Source organism: Juglans regia, chromosome 9 (genome assembly GCF_001411555.2).
Source record: "Juglans regia cultivar Chandler chromosome 9, Walnut 2.0, whole genome shotgun sequence".
Taxonomy (NCBI): Eukaryota; Viridiplantae; Streptophyta; class Magnoliopsida; order Fagales; family Juglandaceae; genus Juglans; species Juglans regia.
The window spans coordinates 20379429-20397111 of NC_049909.1; the positions used below are offsets into that span (position 1 = coordinate 20379429).

General features: G+C 37.6%; 2 protein-coding genes across 3 annotated transcripts; both read left to right on the top strand.

Annotated features, from left to right (window-relative positions):
• Positions 1 to 6773: 6773 nt before the first annotated feature.
• On the top strand, positions 6774 to 11633 carry LOC108997126 (plant UBX domain-containing protein 8-like). The gene is made up of 11 exons (XM_018973269.2): positions 6774 to 6974; positions 7925 to 7995; positions 8126 to 8681; positions 8765 to 8848; positions 8931 to 9046; positions 9212 to 9422; positions 9564 to 9764; positions 9869 to 10033; positions 10835 to 10978; positions 11063 to 11119; positions 11319 to 11633. Exons 1-11 carry the CDS (start codon positions 6891 to 6893, stop codon positions 11436 to 11438), a joined length of 1809 nt encoding a protein of 602 aa, XP_018828814.2. The 5' UTR covers positions 6774 to 6890; the 3' UTR covers positions 11439 to 11633.
• Positions 11634 to 14115: 2482 nt separating this feature from the next.
• On the top strand, positions 14116 to 17533 carry LOC108997020 (scarecrow-like protein 28). Of its 2 annotated transcripts, XM_018973098.2 has the most exons (2): positions 14116 to 16728; positions 16810 to 17533. In XM_018973098.2, exons 1-2 carry the CDS (start codon positions 15089 to 15091, stop codon positions 17147 to 17149), a joined length of 1980 nt encoding a protein of 659 aa, XP_018828643.1. In that variant the 5' UTR covers positions 14116 to 15088; the 3' UTR covers positions 17150 to 17533. The 2 variants fall into 2 exon arrangements, with proteins under 2 accessions (XP_018828643.1, XP_018828642.1); XM_018973097.2 differs by having other exon boundaries at positions 14118 to 17533.
• The last annotated feature ends 150 nt before the right edge of the window (positions 17534 to 17683 follow it).

The window sequence follows — 17683 nt, forward strand, 5'->3', positions numbered from 1 at the left end:
TGTCAATCCGCTTTCATTCATGGACGACTCATCCAAGAAAACGTCATCCTGGCCCAAGAAATTTTCCACTAAATGGAAAAAAGAAATGGCAGAGTAGACCAAATGACCATTAAAATTGACATGACAAAGGCCTTTGATTCTATGGGATGGTCATTCCTACCTTTTGTTCTTCATCAAGCCAGTTTCAAACAAAAATGGATCAATTGGATCAACGAATGTATATCTACAGTGTCCTATTCAACCATTGTCAATGGTGCCTCATGGTTTCTTTCAACCTTCAAGACGTCTCAGGCAAGGAGACCCATTATCTCATTTCCTTTTCATTCTTGGAACTTAATTCCTGTCCAGACTTATTAACAAAAAGGAAAAGCTCAATTGTATAAAGGGCATAAAACTGACAGGAGGAGGGCCCTCCATCTCCCATATCCTCTTCGCTAATGATTTGTTTCTCTTTGGCTCGGCCACAGCTCAAACTGCTCAAGCTTTTGTAGAATATCTAGAGCTCTATAACTCTTGGTTTGGACAATGCATCAATCAGAAGAAATCTTCCATCCATTTCAGTAGGAATATCACTCATGCCTCAATAAATGAAGTAAAAAACTCTTTCAATTTTAGAGTTTCACCTCCAAACTCAGAATATCTGAGTTTATCTCTCTCAAATGGAGTAGATAAGAAAAAAATTCCTCACTGTAATAATGGAAAAGATACAAACCAAGTTTCAGGGTTGGAAAAGAAAAATTCTTTCTCAAGCAACAAAAATCGTCCTAATCAGAACTGTTGCAAGTACAATTTCATCTTATGTCATGTCCACCTCCCTAATTCCAAAATCTATGGCAAAAAATATGGATACCATCTTCCAAAGATTTTGGTAGGGTTTTGAGGATTTTGAAAAAAATAAATTTACCCCCAAATCTTGGAAAACCATTTGCTTACCAAAGTCTATGGAAGGACTTGGTCTCAAACAAATGTTCACCTTCAACTTCATTCTTGTCACTAAACATACTTGGTCTTTCCTCAATGGGTCTACCAGTCTTTGGAAAGAAGTCAGATCAAAGAAATACCTAGGGTTCAAACATTTCCTAGAAGTTCTCCTTCAGCCCTCTGACTCTTGGTTTTGGAAGTCTTCTTAAACAAAATGAGTTTCCGAGGTCTAGTGTTTGTTTTCAAATAAACAATGGTACATCCACTAAAGTCTAGACTGACCCCTGGATTCCTACCATCCCATCCTTCATGCAACATCCAAACCCAAATAATCCAGTCTTTGATCAAACCATGATAGTTTTCGAGCTCACTCTTGAAGAACCAAGGCGTTGGAACACATTACTTCTAAACACCCTTTTCTCAAAAAATGCATCAAGGGAAATTAAAAAAAAAACCCTTGGCCAACCATAATTTCCACTTTATCCCTGATAAAATCAAATGGCTCCATCATTCATCAGATATTTTCTTTGTCAAATCACCGTATGCAACTCTTGTTAGTGAAAACTATTCCTCCACTCTCAATAACCATTCCATCAATTAGAAAGGATTATGGAAACTGAAACTACAAGATAGATTAAAATTGATTGTCTGGAAAATAAGCCATAACATCCTCCCCACAAAAACTCTGATCAACACGATCATCCCTCTTGATGAGGATCAACTTAGTTGTCCTTTGTGTAAAACTGAACCAGAAGACCTCTCACATATGTTCCTCAATTGCATTTATTCTATAATAATGTGGAGTCATTCAAATTGGCCTATTGACACCACCCTCTTTTCAAGTCAACCAATCTCCAACTAGATAAAAAACATTCTCAACTCATCGGAGATCCTCAAAATCCCTGAGGAAGAGCACCAATCCTTTCAAATTTTTGCCACCATTGCTGTGGATAACCTTTGTTTCCTTAGAAACAAACTAGAGCATAACCAGATGATACCTTCTCCCTCTGTTTTTGTTGAGTCTGTCCACAAAACTTTCCAACAGCATTCAAGAGCATGGTCTATGAAAAGCGAGTAGATAGGCGAAAATGAAGAAAGACACTCAGTTGGTCATCACCTCATTAAGATAAGAAAATAGGGTAGCATCCTAGCATCCATATGCCAAAAAGACACTGGAGAAATTTTATTTGCAAAAACTGATTTCATCAGCAGCGTAAGTCCGAATCTAGGAGAAGCAACAGCAGCCTTAATGACCATCAAAGAAGCGGAAAGATTGTGTCTAGAAAAAATAACTCTCAAAATGGACTCAAACGCGACTATTCAAGCAATTTCAAACTCCTTTCCCATCCTAGAATGGATCATGAGCCCCATCATCAATGACATCAAACACCATTTAAATTCATTCAAGGAATGGACAGTAAGGAAAATCCATCGATTTCAAAATCGATACGCGCATAATCTGGATCAATGGGCAGCGGCGATGTAAGCTTTTGATAACATCCCTTTAATCCAAATTCCTTCATGAAAAAATAACTCTCAAAAGGGACTCAGATGCGACTATTCAAGCAATTTCAAACTCCTCTCCCATCCTAGAATGGATCTTGAGTCCTATCATCAATGACATCAAATATCATTTAAATTCATTCAAGGAATGGACAATAAGGAAAATCCATCGATTTCAAAATCGATACGCATAATCTGGAGCTATCGACGCAAGCTTTTGATAACATCCATTTAATCCAAATTCTTTCATCTTTATTGTAATTCTTTAGTGGAAAAGATCCACCTTCTATATCTATATAACTACTCTATACTTCTGAACTTTGTATTTATTTGCTATGGTTTAATATATATCAATATCAACCTGAAAAAAAAAAAAAAAAAAAAAAACTGCATATGGATTATGGGGAACGTACTTGCACAGAAATCCCCGGCCTTTCCCAGAGATGTTCGGTGTGCAGGAATCCCAAATGTGAATGACGTGAATCAAAAAGAGACAAAAAGGCGAAAAAAATGTCGGTGTTTTGGACTCTACAATCATGGGCCAGTGGACGAACAAAAGCATACACATCACGGATTTTCCTTTAAAAGATACTACTGTGTATCAGAATCCACAAAAGTATATTTTTTTTCATATCTATACATTAATAGTTTGACTCTTTTTGAAAATCAATTAATTAGTTGAATTTTTTTAAAATAATTAATTAAATTTTTTCATGCTAAAATATCTATACATTAATAATGTTCAATTATTTCCTTAAGAGGATCTTTGTACTCTTTATTGTGATTTTCATATAAAATTGAAGAGTAACTTATTTTTTTAATCTTAATTTTTGTCATTTTCAGTTATATTTGATGAGGTATCATATTTTAAATAGTTATTTTATTCTCAAGCCAGTGTGTGGAGTACACAACCCACGTTACTTAAATGATAAAATTTAATTTGTAAGATTTAAATTTTAAAAAAATATTTTTTAAATTAAATTATATCAACACTTAACTATATATATTCTATACAATAATATATTTTTTCTATTTTAAATAGGTGTCATTTAATTAATTAATAAAAAAAATTACTTAAAAATATGATATATGATCACTGTATATAATTAAAAATAATAAAATTTAAAATAGTCACATCAATTCGTCCAAAGTTGTTACGTGGTTATATATTCTTAAAGAAAGATTGGCAGCAGCCATAACACACTTGACGTGTGGACCGGGTTCACTAAACACACTAGACCAAGTTCACTAAACGCATGTCTTTCAGCCCTCAGTCTTCTTCGATCTCCTCCTCCGATTTTTCTCCCAAGCCCATCAATTCCCCCTCCCGAACCTCCTCCATCTTCTTCGATCTTAGCCCTTGAAGCCAAGCACAACCATCGACCTCAACCCTCCCCACCACGACCTCAGCCCTCCCGAGGAGATCAATCCCCAAGCCCTCGGTCCCTAAGTCCACCAACACGAATCCTTGATCAATCCATTCGACGTAAAGTCGCCCTCAGTCCATTGATGTGAAGCCGCCCTCAGTCCACTTACGCGATGTCATGGGGTGCTGTTGGGAAGAGGAAGCCGACTCGATCGGGTCGTGGCGAGGGAGAAGGATGGGCGCTGGATATGAGTCAAAATTCAAATGACTTTCAGAAATGTAAAACCTCACAATGCAAAACGTGCGTTTTGTTTTTTTAAAAAAAAAAAATTAAAGCTACGTGAGGTGTGCAACGGATGATGAGCTACGCGGGTTGCTTATCCCTAGTTTTACTCTCTTAAGAAACAGGAACATACCAGAATGTCTACTTTATTCACGACCACAAACACCAGGAACATCTATATAATAGTAATAGACTACTCTAAACAAAAGAAGCACGAGGCATGTTATGGCCTTTTTTAAGGAGATTTTGCAGGAACAGAATAGCAGTACGTACCTAGATTTGGGAAGACGTTTTCAGGATCTGTCTGACACATTAGCCAAGTATGGAAAACCATTCTTCAACTGTCCATTAAATGTATTAAAAGGTCTATAATTTTATGCTTTTCAGTTTTCACCAACTTTCGCAATCTTCCCGGTATCCACGTACGCTCATGAAGACTACAGTATCTATATCATGTAATGAAGATGAAGCCATGAAATATGCCACACTTCATTCTTTCTCGTGATTCACTCGGCCTCTTTTTTCCTTTTTCTTTTACAGAATCATATCTCTTCTTATAAGATCTTCTTTAGCTGTACGTGAGCGATTTCAAGTGTGTTCTAGAAATGCATGCCAACATATATATATATATATAGTACTGTGTGTATGCTAATTTTGTTCTTATTCCTTGGTGAAAACTTTCACTAGCAGTAGTACTAAGCCATTCAACACAAAAAGCACCGCCCACGTTGAGCCACGCACTTGACCATCACCAAGTAGCTAGCTAGCTAGGTAAGTCCCTCGTCAATGTCATGAATTATGACCCTCCACTATCTGCAGTTCCCAATTACATTAATTACCCTCTAATTGTTACTATTTTTCACCACCACATATATATTTGAGGCAGTTTCACGTGAAAGCCAGAGATAGAGGCCGATGGGAATCCTAAAAGTTTGTCTGATTAGGGTCTTTTTATTCCTTTAAACATCTTGTCATGATGATAGCTGTGACAATCCGAGAATGCAACAAGCAGCTGGAGATCAACAACAGCTTCATATATAATTTACACCCTTTTTACCTGAATTTCATAGTCGATCTCAGAGTTTAGAATAGTTGAGAAAGCAGCCGGGAGATGATGGCAAAGATTTCTCAACTGCTTGGCATGGCCTTGGAAAGGTCTCCTTGATGGGGCACACACACTACTGACAGCTCAATATAGAGTACGTAGTACTACTGCACTGTATTTCAATCAATAACGTATCAAGTTGTTGCCAAGACGTCAACCTTTCTGTTGATCTGTAAACCCTTAAAGATAAGGTTTTTCCTTTCTACAAACCCTTTGAATAGAATAAACAAAGTTTCCTATAATATATATACCATGCAAAATTCACTCATGCTTGGGCTGTCTTACCTGTCATGATTACTATATATATATATATAATACAACAGTACCGATATAGTTGACTTGAAAAGTCTTCCAAACTGCGAGATATGGTTGGTTGGTTAGTTGCTTACATTTCAGATCATGTAGAGCACGTACGCGTCCAGCTGATCAGTCTTGTCCAGTTAATTCAACAAACCGACAAAACTAAACAATTCGGCTAAAATATATACCATATTGCTCCGTTATATTTGATTGATTCATTATTATCAGTGAATTGTCTGGCAAGAAAGTTTAAGATACGGTAGTTTCATACACACCAAGAGGTTAAAAAGAATGCACACCACAAATGCACGTGATTGGGTCTGAAATACTCCTGTTTAGCTAAAGAAAAGTGTTACAACCATAAATAAATATTACAAAATTAAATTTAAATTTCATGTGATATGTTGAATTTAGTTTATAATAAAAATTAGTTTATGATATAACATATTTAATAAAAATAGATTTATAATAATTACAACTCATATCATCATTACAACTTTCTTAAATTCTCACACAAAATATAATAAACAATTCAACTTTTTTAAATATAAAAATAATTTTCTCAAATTTTCACATCAAATATAATAAATAATTCAACTTTTATTCCATTATTCATAAACTATCTCAACTCATCTATAAATTCAAACCTCTCCTAAATCATTTATATCACGTACGTAGAACAATGAAATAAGAATCACTTCAAAATTGAGAAAGTTCCCAAGCTAATTAGTGGGCTTTGAAACCCATCCCACCCTAGTCCAGGCTAGAACAAACAAAAAGGGCCCGTTTCACGACAATCCAAAAGAATCGCCATTGCAGCTGTGCCAATTGCCAAACCACAAGTTATCAGAAAAATAATGAAATATGCATTTTTTAAAACATTTTTTATTTTTCATTATTGTTCAAAGATTATTTCTCAATAATAGTCAATATATGTTTTAAAAGTATTTATGCATTTTTATATAAACAGAGGAAAATACCGATTTCAACAATTTAATGTTTATTCTTTTTGAGTATTGATATTGGAATATTCGAAACTTACCACTCAGATCTTCTTAATGTGATGTCATCACGTAGTATCAAGTGATTTGTCAAAAGCAAAAAAAAAATATATTCAAACAAATTCGAAAATAAAAAAATATGAATATTAAAACTCTAAATTTCCTCTTTACGTTTGTATTTTTAATTTTTTTAATAAATTATATGATATCGTTAAGAGGGCAGTCTGAAATAGTACTATTCTTTTTTTTCTTTTCTTTTTTTTATATATTATTTAGGAGGCGTTTGAGTCTTTTACGTTTATTTTTTAACTTCGGAAGTATATAATGTCCCGTAATAATATTTTTCCGCAAAAATCTCTCTTTCTTCCCTGAGGAAAAGAAAACCCTCACGAAACAGTGAAGGTTTCTTTAATGGCGAGACCTAATCAAGAAGCCATCGATACCTTTATGAGCATCACCGGCGCATCCGAAGTCATCGCCGCTCAAAAACTCGAGGTAACTTTCCTTCTGCTCGGTAAACACCGATCAAATTTGGGGATGGGTTTCTTGGACAATTCTTTTTTTTTTTCCTTTTTGTATAGATAATTTACAGGCTTCAAATTATTGCTCAAGTTTGCGTTTTCTAAATGTTGAAAAATTCGCTAATGTTGAAGTTGGTCTTTGATTAGGGGTTCTCTTCGTTGCCTATTCAGTTTGCTAGTTCGTTGCTATTTGAGTCTCGATCATTTGATTGATATTTTTTGTGTGTATGGTTTATTGGATTGGGGCTTGGTGTTTTTTTGGATGGTATTCAGTTTTAATTTATGGTGATTGACCTGAGGTAATTAGGCCAATTTAGAGGGTGGAAATAAACAATTTTTTTCTGTAAATTATTATTCTTCGATTGACGTAGATGTCATTGATGAATTTCCTTCCAATAGATATTATACATTTTAGTTTTATATGGAATGGGGGGGATTGGAAATATCATACGGTCAAGGATAGATAAGTTATTGGATCTTTTGTGACAAATGGATTTTGTGGGTAGATAAACTATTGGGTTTTGTATGGTACATGATTTGTCCACACATATCGAGGATTATATATGTTGGGAATAGCAATCAAAGCACTGCACTTCAAAAGTATTGAACATGTTATACTCAGTAAGATAATGGATTATAAGTGGGGCATATCTCTCTAGCTATTTTCTGTGCTTTAACAAGAGTCGATGCTTGAAAGGGAGTCCCACCGCCTGTGATGAAATTTTTAAGACATACCCCACTCAGGCAAATGGACTAATGTGCTTGTAACAGTAGTAGTTTTGATCTACTTGATTTATGATATGCTTTAAGAAGGTTTACTTTATATATTATAGAACCAAGTGCCTGACCAACTTTGAGAGTTGCAGTGAACTTAGGTTTTTAGTGTTTACATTTCTATTCATCTGTTATCTTGCTTGCAATCAGGAGTGTGGCGGGGATCTAAATGAAGCTGTGAATGCACATTTTAGTGAAGGAGATAGAAACACATCTGCAAAGTATGCTATTTATCTCTTATTTATCCTTGAAAAGTATCTTTGATTCCCCCATAAATTGACTTTTTATTCCCCCAAATTTTCATACTTCCTGCTTTATTGTTATTATCTTACTTATTTCTTTCATGTTCAGCATGCACACGACCTATGTTGCTGCTCCACAAGATGATTCCATGGATATTGATCAAGTGGAACCCCGGGCACCTCCTTTATCACTTATAGCTACAGATAGAAATACGAATCCATTTTCTCCTCTTAGTCCAAACTTTAGTGGAAGTTTTTTGGAGAGTAGTTCTGATTTTACGAGCTCCACACCCTTTGTGACACATCCAAAAGAAGTTAGGGAAGTTCCCCTAGATGTAAAGGATAGCAATCAGCCATCTGGTCGGTCTGGCCAAGCTCCTATTGTTGGGGATGTCTCTGAATCTGTGCATGCACACGGCTCGGATACTCATGGGAGTGTTCCAATTGATGAAGATGTTGATCAGAACATTTCAGCTGCTGCAACCGCTCAGGCTATAGTGCATGATGGAGAAGATCATATTTTGGGTGATCGTTCTCACAACAGGAACATTAGACCCAATGCTTCTGGATTTGAGAGGTTGCCAGATGATAGCGATGACATAGAAGAAGAAATGATTATAGCTGCTATTGAGGCTTCAAAGCGGGAGGTTGAGGGGGCACACAATGTATGTGACGCTAACCTTCAATGCCTGCAAGCATGTCCTCCAAGTTCTCTGTAGGTACTAAATGCATGCCTATCTTGACGCAGGACTTAGCTGACCTGGAGCCTCAGCAAAGGCAATCTCACTCAGATGATGCTGAACTTGCACATGCAGTTTCATTGTCCCTGAAGGTCTGTTATTTTACACTCTGCACATATGTGTCTTCAAATTTAAAATGGAATCTGGGTCCCATTTAACATAAAATAAATTCAGACGGCAGAGCAAGAGAAAGCATTGCGTGAGCAAGGGGAAAGTGCTGGAGCATCAAATGTTGGAGATTCTGAGCCAGCTGAGGGGGAGCCAGGAAAGTTAGCTGCATCAAATGTGAGGTACATCCGTACATGTCCTTTCCTGCATGGTTTCTTGTTATGGCTATGCCCGTGTCTTGTCTTGTACCCGCCACAAGGGTCATGGTCATAGAATTCTTAATTCCTGATATGTGATTTCTACTGTTGGGATGAGGAAAGATGATTAGGGTATTGTGATCAATCTAGGTTGGAGCCTCGAAGCTCATCCATCCAAGAGGAAGCTGAAGATGTGGAGGAGCAGCCTCTTGCCAGGCATAGGTCCCAACATATGCCTTCTGGCTCTGTGGACTCTGCCAAAGATGTTTTAGTAGTTGAGGATAGCTCACCATCAAGTCCTGTATGGCATGGTATGGGTAATCATCCACAGAACAACGGAAATGCCTTCCAATCTGATGAGGTAAGTTATGAAACATTTGTTTTCGTTATTAAATCTTGATGCAAATTCCTTGTGGCGTTTATCCTCAATAGCTTGTCAAGTATTCTCCACCATTTTTTTTTTTTTTTTTTGCTTTTTAATTGCTTTTTCCCCAAATTGTAGTGGGGAGGGATTTCTTCTGTGGAGCATGATGAAGCTGTCATGCTGGAGGCTGCAATGTTTGGTGGAATTCCTGAAGGGCCTGGATATCGTTCTGCCTATGCACCTCATCATTTCATGCAAGCTGGGGGTCATTATCCCCAGTGGCCACAACGCCCTCCATCACCCTCACTGGCCGCACAGCGCATGATTCGGGAACAACAGGTTTTGCTTTTGGTTTTGACCTGTCATAATGGTTTATTACTTTAATTATCAAACATGATGTGATTTAACTTTCAGTGGTTCTATGATTTGTCTGACACTTGCAGGATGATGAATATCATGCTTCTTTGCTGGCTGACAAAGAAAAAGAATTAAAGGCCCTGGAGGAAGCCGAAGCTCATCGCTTAGAAGAGGAAGCGGCTAGAGAAAAAGCTCGTGAAGAAGACAGACGAAAAGAGGAAGAATCTCGCAGGAAACTGGAGGAAGAACAGGTACTGTTAATTGATATTTGGTTGGCAGAGGTGTGCCACAACATGGATATGAGGTTCCCTTTGCAACTAGAAAAACCCAAAAATATAAATCCCTCTTCTTTCCCAGTTCTCGGTAGCTTTTAGATGCATTTGGTGATCTTAGTTAGGGGGAGATCCAAACTACATGCATGCTTTTGCCATTGAATGCTGGAATGGTCAGTATCTTGTATGTTTGGAAAACGAAGCTTGAAACACAGCCATTTGTATTTGTGTTTCACTATTTTTTTTAATGTCTTCTCTTTTTAATCTGTGATTTGAATAATTATACATTAGTATTGACTTGATTTTTCAAATTAATTATAAGTTTATAGGTTACAAGTTCTCCTTTCATATAAGAAGTGATTGCACTTAGAAACAGAAACTTTTGATAAGTTGGAAAGTTTTCTCATTTCTGCTCAAGTTATGGTTTGGAGCTAAAAACCTTGTTTCAAAATTCTTTGTGAATTTCGGAATTTGATTAGAAGAATGATGGCAAGATGGTATTTACTACGTGATCTGAAATGAGCTTCAATACTCTTAACATTTTTCTTCCAGATGGTTTTTTCTTCATTATTATGGCTCTCAATTATCTCCTCGTAATTGGATATATGATGCATACCCTGCTTGTTTTACATAATTGCATCCCACCTGATTTTTTTTTTTTTCGTGACACAAATTATAACTTAATATTGGTTTATGCCGCTTACCGGACAAGACAGACATGAAATGAATATTTTTTTTCAAGTTGTTTACTGTCACAATCTTTATTATTCTTACTGCCAGGAATTGGAGAGACAACTGGCTGCAAAAGAAGCTTCTCTTCCTGAGGAACCAGGATCGGAAGATGAAAATGCTGTAACCCTTCTGGTACGGATGCCGGATGGTATCCGCCGTGGGCGCCGATTTCTTAAGTCTGACAAGCTACAGGTATGCATATGCTATTTGGAGGAATGATTGTTTTGCTCCATCACTTGGGTCGTTGCTAAACATGCATTCTTATTTGCCTTGCAGTTTCTTTTTGACTTCATAGATATTGGTAAAGGGGTCAAACCTGGCACTTACAGATTGGTAAGTAGACTGTTATTTTCTATTGCTTCTGACTTCTGCGAGTAAACCCTATGCTCATACTGACTACACCTTAAAAGCATATAAGGTTATGTTCCTGAAATGAGAAAACGAAATCCACAATAACTTGTTTATGCAAGCTAGATCTTACAGAAATTGAACTAAAATTAGTGTACCTGTTCTAATTGCTTTGAGGGTACAGGTGAGGCCATACCCTAGGCGGGCTTTCAGTGATGAGGAGAGTGCTTTGACACTGAATGAACTCGGGCTGACCAGCAAACAAGAAGCTTTGTATCTGGAGTCGATTTCTCCCAAAATGTAGAAAATTAATCACATGAATATCATTTAGTTTATACAAATATGTAAAAGATGCATGAAATATGGGATTCCATTTTGGTTTGGTGTTGGGGTGAGATACATTGAATTTGGGGAGATGAACAACAATTATTCTTGACCATACAGGGCAGAAGAACAAACCTTGTCAGTATTTTTTTCTTTTTATTTTTACAACTCTTCACAACTCATCTCATTTAATCTAATTATTATAATTTTTTCAAATTTTTAAATAAAATAAAATAAATAATTTAATTTTTTTAAATCTTAAAATAAAAATAATATTAAAAAATATATTTTTTATTTAATTTTTAATTTCAATTTCAATTCATTTCATCTGTAAAAATACACAGATGAGGCTTTAGTTGATGGGTCTATCATAGTTCATTGCACAATATGGTGCCTGGCAGTGGTAATGGTGTGGTTTTGTGACCCATCATCACGACTTCTTCGGATCTTAGAGAAAGAACTGGAACAAAGATAAAAATAAAAAAATAAAGATCAATTGAGGATAAAAATGAAAAGGTGAGGAGATAAATTATGTTTTTTTTTTTCCTAAAAAAAACTCGAATGTGATTCTGCAGTGCTTTGTTAAAGAGTCCTGCTACAGCCCCCGCTCCCTCTCCCGCTCTCGGTCCCGCTCAGTGTAAAATGTACTGTTTTTTTATTTTATTTTTTTATACATGTATTTTTTAACATTATAAAATATTTTTAAAAAAAATAAAAAAAATTATAATATCATTAAAAAATACTTACTTAATTATTAAGTAAAAAATATATATATATTAAAAAAATAATTTTACATTGAGCGGGACCAAGAGCGGGATCGCGGGATCGGGAGTGGTGAGAGTAGCATTATTCTTTGTTAAATGAAATGAAAAGCTGGTATATTTGCTTTATTTAACCGTCCGTAGTGAATGCGTTGTGCTATCTCTGCCCAGTCATCATGGCAATTTTTCAAGCACCTGTGGGCCCCTGTCTACTTGGACTACAAACTTTCTTTGTCAAATAACGTTGGCTAATGGCTAGTCTTATAGGCTTTCCTCAGACACCAAAGGCGAAGGAATTGGATTCTGGTTAGGTAATACGACATAATTTACAGCTAATCTAGTAAGAATGCAACAAAAATTATATTTATTTTTTTCAAATTAGTACAATACTAAATATAAAATATATTAGTAATGTAAAAAAGTAGAAATGTTCACTAATGTAAAATATATTTGTATTTTAATTTTTTTATTAATTACTAATGTGATCCCATAATAAGTTTACAAAAAGAAAAAAAATTATCTGTGAACCTGTTTTTTAAAACATCCAACACTTCGGTACCGTGGATCTTATAAATAATAAAAAACATTATAATTATTTTGACTTATCCATAATAAACAGTTTTTTCACCGATCAAACTTACAAAATAGTGACATAAATGCTTAAAGGTAATATTATATATAATTTTAAGATATATATTGTTTATGTCATGTTTCGTGAGCCTGGGTAACTTCTCACTTTCAGTATCCACAGCGCAATCCTACACAATTATAACGAAGAAGGGACTTCGGGATCCATTAGTCCTCCAATACTTAAATTAGTATATCAAAGAAGGAGATAATGAAAAAATGGAAGTAAGAACGATGGAGTGTATGAAGGAATATAGCCTTTTCTGTCACCTTATTTGCCACTGGGTTGACCCTTATTTATAGTTACCGTTTAGAATTTTCTCAACGACAGGGTGTTGCGTAGTGCAGGGCGATTTGTTCTGCATACTTTATTACCGAGCAGCTTTCACGTCGTCACCTTGCCGAGCAGCGATGGCCCCAGGCCTTCTCTGTGCACTGCTCTGGTCTTGGACTGCATTTAATGTAGCACACCCTGCACCCTGGGGCACTTTAAATGCGACTTGGCTCCTGCTCAGGGCTGCATTAAATGCGACGTGGCCTCTGCTATGGGCCGTATTAAATGCGACGTGGCCTCTGTCCCGCGTCCCTTCCATCTGGTGACACACGTCCTGCATCACACTTCTCTTCCCCTTTTTCTCAGTCTTCTTCTAGATCTCCCATCCCGACCTAAACTCTTTATCCATATTCTGGTTTGGACTTCTACTTTCCTTGCCCAGACTTAGGTGACCCGGCTGGGCCTCATTGTCGGCCTAACCCCCGCAACGCATCCTCTCTGTTTTATTAGGCCCAACGTAAAGGATTTTTTTCCATTACATATATGTTTTGTGTTTTTTTTTTTAAAAAAAATAAGATATATCATTAAAATAAAATATAAATTTTAGATTTTTTTATTAAAAAAATAATAAAATTTACGCACGCATATAGTTAAGTTTATATACTTGATTAGGCGGTTTGTTGTCTGTATAATGTGCCCCTTAGAAAAACCGTCCTAGACGAGAAAACAAAAGTACTACATTGCAAAATGATGATAATGTAGCCCAACGGTCAAGTTAAAGGACAGCAGACAGGCACGTGCGGGCTTCGTGACATGACTGACACCAGACAACCTCCCCAGGCCCAAACACCCACCCCAGCCTCCAACATTTATTTTACCCCAACGTCGAATATAATCCCGAACACATTATCTCCGTACGTTAACCCCTCCCAACGGTTATATTTCACCGACACCTTCCAACGGTCATATAGACTACCACCCTTCACCGTCGGATCTCTATCCAACGGTTACAATACCGTGTTTCCGCCGACATCCTTTTCACGAAGCCATACATTTTTTTCCTCAACGTTGCTGGTAAATCAAATCAGTCGTAAGAGTCAGGGGAAAAGGGAGAAAAAAGCCACGAGAGAGACGGCCATGAGAGTGGTGGTGGTGTAGCAGTATAGTATAGTATAGTATAGTTTAGTTGTAGATTAAATGGTAGCAGAAGAAATTTACCTCGTTCTATGAAAGCTCGAGTCTCTTATGGTGTATGGTTTTCTTTTCCGGTAGTGAGCGCTGAGAAGAAGTATTTGTCTTTGTAGATACATTTTCAATGCTTGTTTGAGGGGTTCTCGGAGCGCCGGCTTTTCTGGGTTTTGCTTCTGATTCAGTTTCAGCTATGGTGGAGTTCTTCATGGATTTTTCAAATGCTGATCGGGGTCTCAAAATCTCTCACTATCTCATCCATCAATTTGTGCAAGTATGTTTCCGCATTTCCTTTCGTGTAGTGAGTTCCAATGAGAAGCAACAGCATATTCTTTTCCAATGAGTTTTCTCTGAACATTACGGAATCCGATGATCGTTTTCTGGTAGTTCGCTAAATTAGTTATCAACTCTTTCATTCTTTTTGGGGGGTAGGTTTTGCATATATATTCTACTATTTATTGCATACTCATATATCTCTAGCTCATATATATAGGAACACTTAAATTTGTGAAAATTTTTGTTATTCATCGGATTCCTATATACAACTTTTTTGGTTTCTAAAAAATTCACACACACTCACAGTTTTTCTCTCCGGATTTCTCTTTTCAAACATACATTCAGAGTTCATACAAATCCATATAATTCATACAGAAAAAACATACGTTCCATACTTCAAAAGAGTTTATAGAAACAAAAAGAGATAGGGGGGGAGAAAGAACAAAATAGGTGAGTGAACTGAAGTTAAGAAAACCAAGAAAGAAAATAGGAAGGTTATAGAGGATGTTGGCTGGGTGTTCTAGTTCTACATTGCTGTCACCAAGACATAGATTGAGCGAAGCACCTGCACAGTTGCAAGCCTGCCATTTCCAGCTGCCTTCAATGAGCACACAGAGATTGGACTTACCATGTAGTTTCTCCCGCAAAGACACCTCGCGCTCGCAGCCCATTAGGCCAGTTGGCCTTTCGGTGGAGAAGTCAATTGAATCGAAGACTAGCAGCTGTTCTCTTAAGCAGAGTGTCCGCCTTCCACCTTTAGCGACAAGCACTCAGAAGACGAGTGCTCAGACGACATTTATCGAAGCGAAGAGAGAGATCAAAGGTGAGTTTTGGGAGCAAGGAAAGAGCTTGAAGAGGTTAGCAGAGCAGGGCTCTGTTGATGATTCATGCATTAGTAAAGCCAAGAGGAAAAAGGGCGGCGGTGATAATGGGAAATCCGATGAAATTCTGGGAAGTGGACATGATAGTTTGAGTTTAGGCCAACTGGGTGCTGGGAACTTTTGGTTTCAGCCCGGTATCGAGGCGTCTCGCTCAGTTCCTGGGATCACAGGCCTTAACCCTCCCCGAGTTCCGTTCTCTCTGACGACATGTTCAGGGGACGACGAAAGGAACTGTTACGTGCCCGGTGAATTGATTTCACCACCTTTGCCATTGTCGAACAATCCATGGGTGGGATCCGTGGTGACTGAGATCACAGACCTTGGTGAGAAGGACGGTGAGACCAGCTACAGGCTGGTGAAGGAGGCCTCGGGATCAAGTACTTCATCAGATAGCCAAAGCTTGGGCCATAGGCTAAATGAGAATGTCTCGGAACAAGAAGTGGGAAATGGGTCTAGGAATCCTTATTCCCATGAGGACAATGAAGTCGAGGGTAGGGAGGAGGACAACCAAGGGGAGCATCAAGGGTTTGAGCTTGTCAGCTTACTTACAGCATGTGTTGAAGCGATTGGATTCCGGAATATCGCTGTGATCAATCATTTTATAGCTAAGTTGGGTGAGATTGCTTCGCCCCAAGGAAGCCCTATTAGCCGTCTATCTGCATATTACACTGAAGCTTTGGCCATACGAGTCACAAGGCTTTGGCCTCATATTTTTCATATTACCACTCCTCGGGAGCTTGATCGGGCGGATGAAGACTCTAGCACTGCACTGAGGCTTTTGAACCAGGTGAGCCCAATTCCAAAGTTTCTTCATTTTACATCAAATGAGATATTATTGAGAGCTTTTGAAGGGAAAGACAGGGTTCACATTATAGATTTCGACATTAAGCAAGGGCTTCAGTGGCCGAGTTTGTTCCAGAGTTTAGCTTCTAGGACTAATCCTCCAACCCATGTTAGAATCACGGGTATTGGTGAGTCCAAGCAAGAACTGAATGAAACGGGAGATAGGCTTGCCGGATTCGCTGAGGCATTGAATCTACCTTTCGAATTTCATCCAGTGGTGGACAGGTTGGAAGATGTGAGGCTGTGGATGCTTCATGTGAAGGAGCAAGAGTGTGTGGCCGTGAATTGTATTTTTCAAATGCACAAGACTCTTTACGATGGGAATGGAGGAGCACTAAGGGATTTTCTGGGACTTATCCGAAGCACAAACCCCAAAGTTGTCATTATGGCAGAGCAAGAGGCTGAACACAACGAACCCAGGTTGGAAACAAGAGCTTCCAATTCACTAAAACACTACTCTGCCATATTTGACTCTATTGATTATAGTCTTCCCTTGGACAGCTCGGTCAGGCTAAAGATAGAGGAGATGTTTGCACGCGAAATTAAGAACATAATTGCTTGTGAGGGAAGGGACAGGCATGAAAGGCACGAAAGTTTTGAGAAGTGGAGGAAGTTGATAGAGCAAGGAGGATTCCGATGCATGGGAATAAACGAGAGGGAAATGCTTCAGAGCCAATTGTTGTTGAAAATGTACTCCTGTGAGAACTTCAGCGTTAAGAAGCAAGGGCAAGATGGAGCGGCGCTTACTTTAAGTTGGCTAGATCAACCTCTTTACACAATCTCGGCATGGGCGCCCCTTGATGTTGTAGGCAGTTCGTCCTCTTATTCTCAGCCAAGTTGATTGCTTCGGGTTTTGGTTTCGTATGCATTCTACTAGTCTTGCATACAGAAAAGGATACACAATTCTTTGTAGGTAGGAAAACTATTGTCATTCTTTCATTCTTTTGTTGCAGATAACATTGTCATTCAATAGTGTAAGAATTATATGTAGTAATACAGTAGGGGGCGATATTGATTTCAGTGGTTGCAGTCCAGATTCCCTAGATTTCAGACACCAGTATTTCGAGTCAATTTGTGTTTATTCATTAATTCTTTATGTATGCTCAAATTCTTTGTAAGTCGGTCATTATAATTTATTATAGTCTCTGTTGGAGGGTCTCATAAACCATGTAGGACACTCGATTGTCATATATGAAATGGATTTCATTGATTTGCAAGTTGCCAATTTCAATATATATGTGTGGAGTGAGTCATCGCCGTGGAGATTGTTCTCACTTGTGTATATTCTTCTTGTATTTAGATCACGTATCATGTACTGCATTCAGTAACCAAAAACTAAAAGAGTAAGAAAACTGCTCTGTAAGTTTAATGAATT

Excerpts from the sequence above, each read along its gene's own strand:
- LOC108997020 (XM_018973097.2), top strand. The coding sequence starts at position 15,089 with ATGTTGGCTGGGTGTTCTAGTTCTACATTGCTGTCACCAAGACATAGA.
- LOC108997126 (XM_018973269.2), top strand. The coding sequence starts at position 6,891 with ATGGCGAGACCTAATCAAGAAGCCATCGATACCTTTATGAGCATCACC. Across the intron at positions 10,034-10,834 it reads GGAAACTGGAGGAAGAACAG|GAATTGGAGAGACAACTGGC; the intron begins GTACTGTTAATT and ends TCTTACTGCCAG. Across the intron at positions 10,979-11,062 it reads TTAAGTCTGACAAGCTACAG|TTTCTTTTTGACTTCATAGA; the intron begins GTATGCATATGC and ends TTTGCCTTGCAG.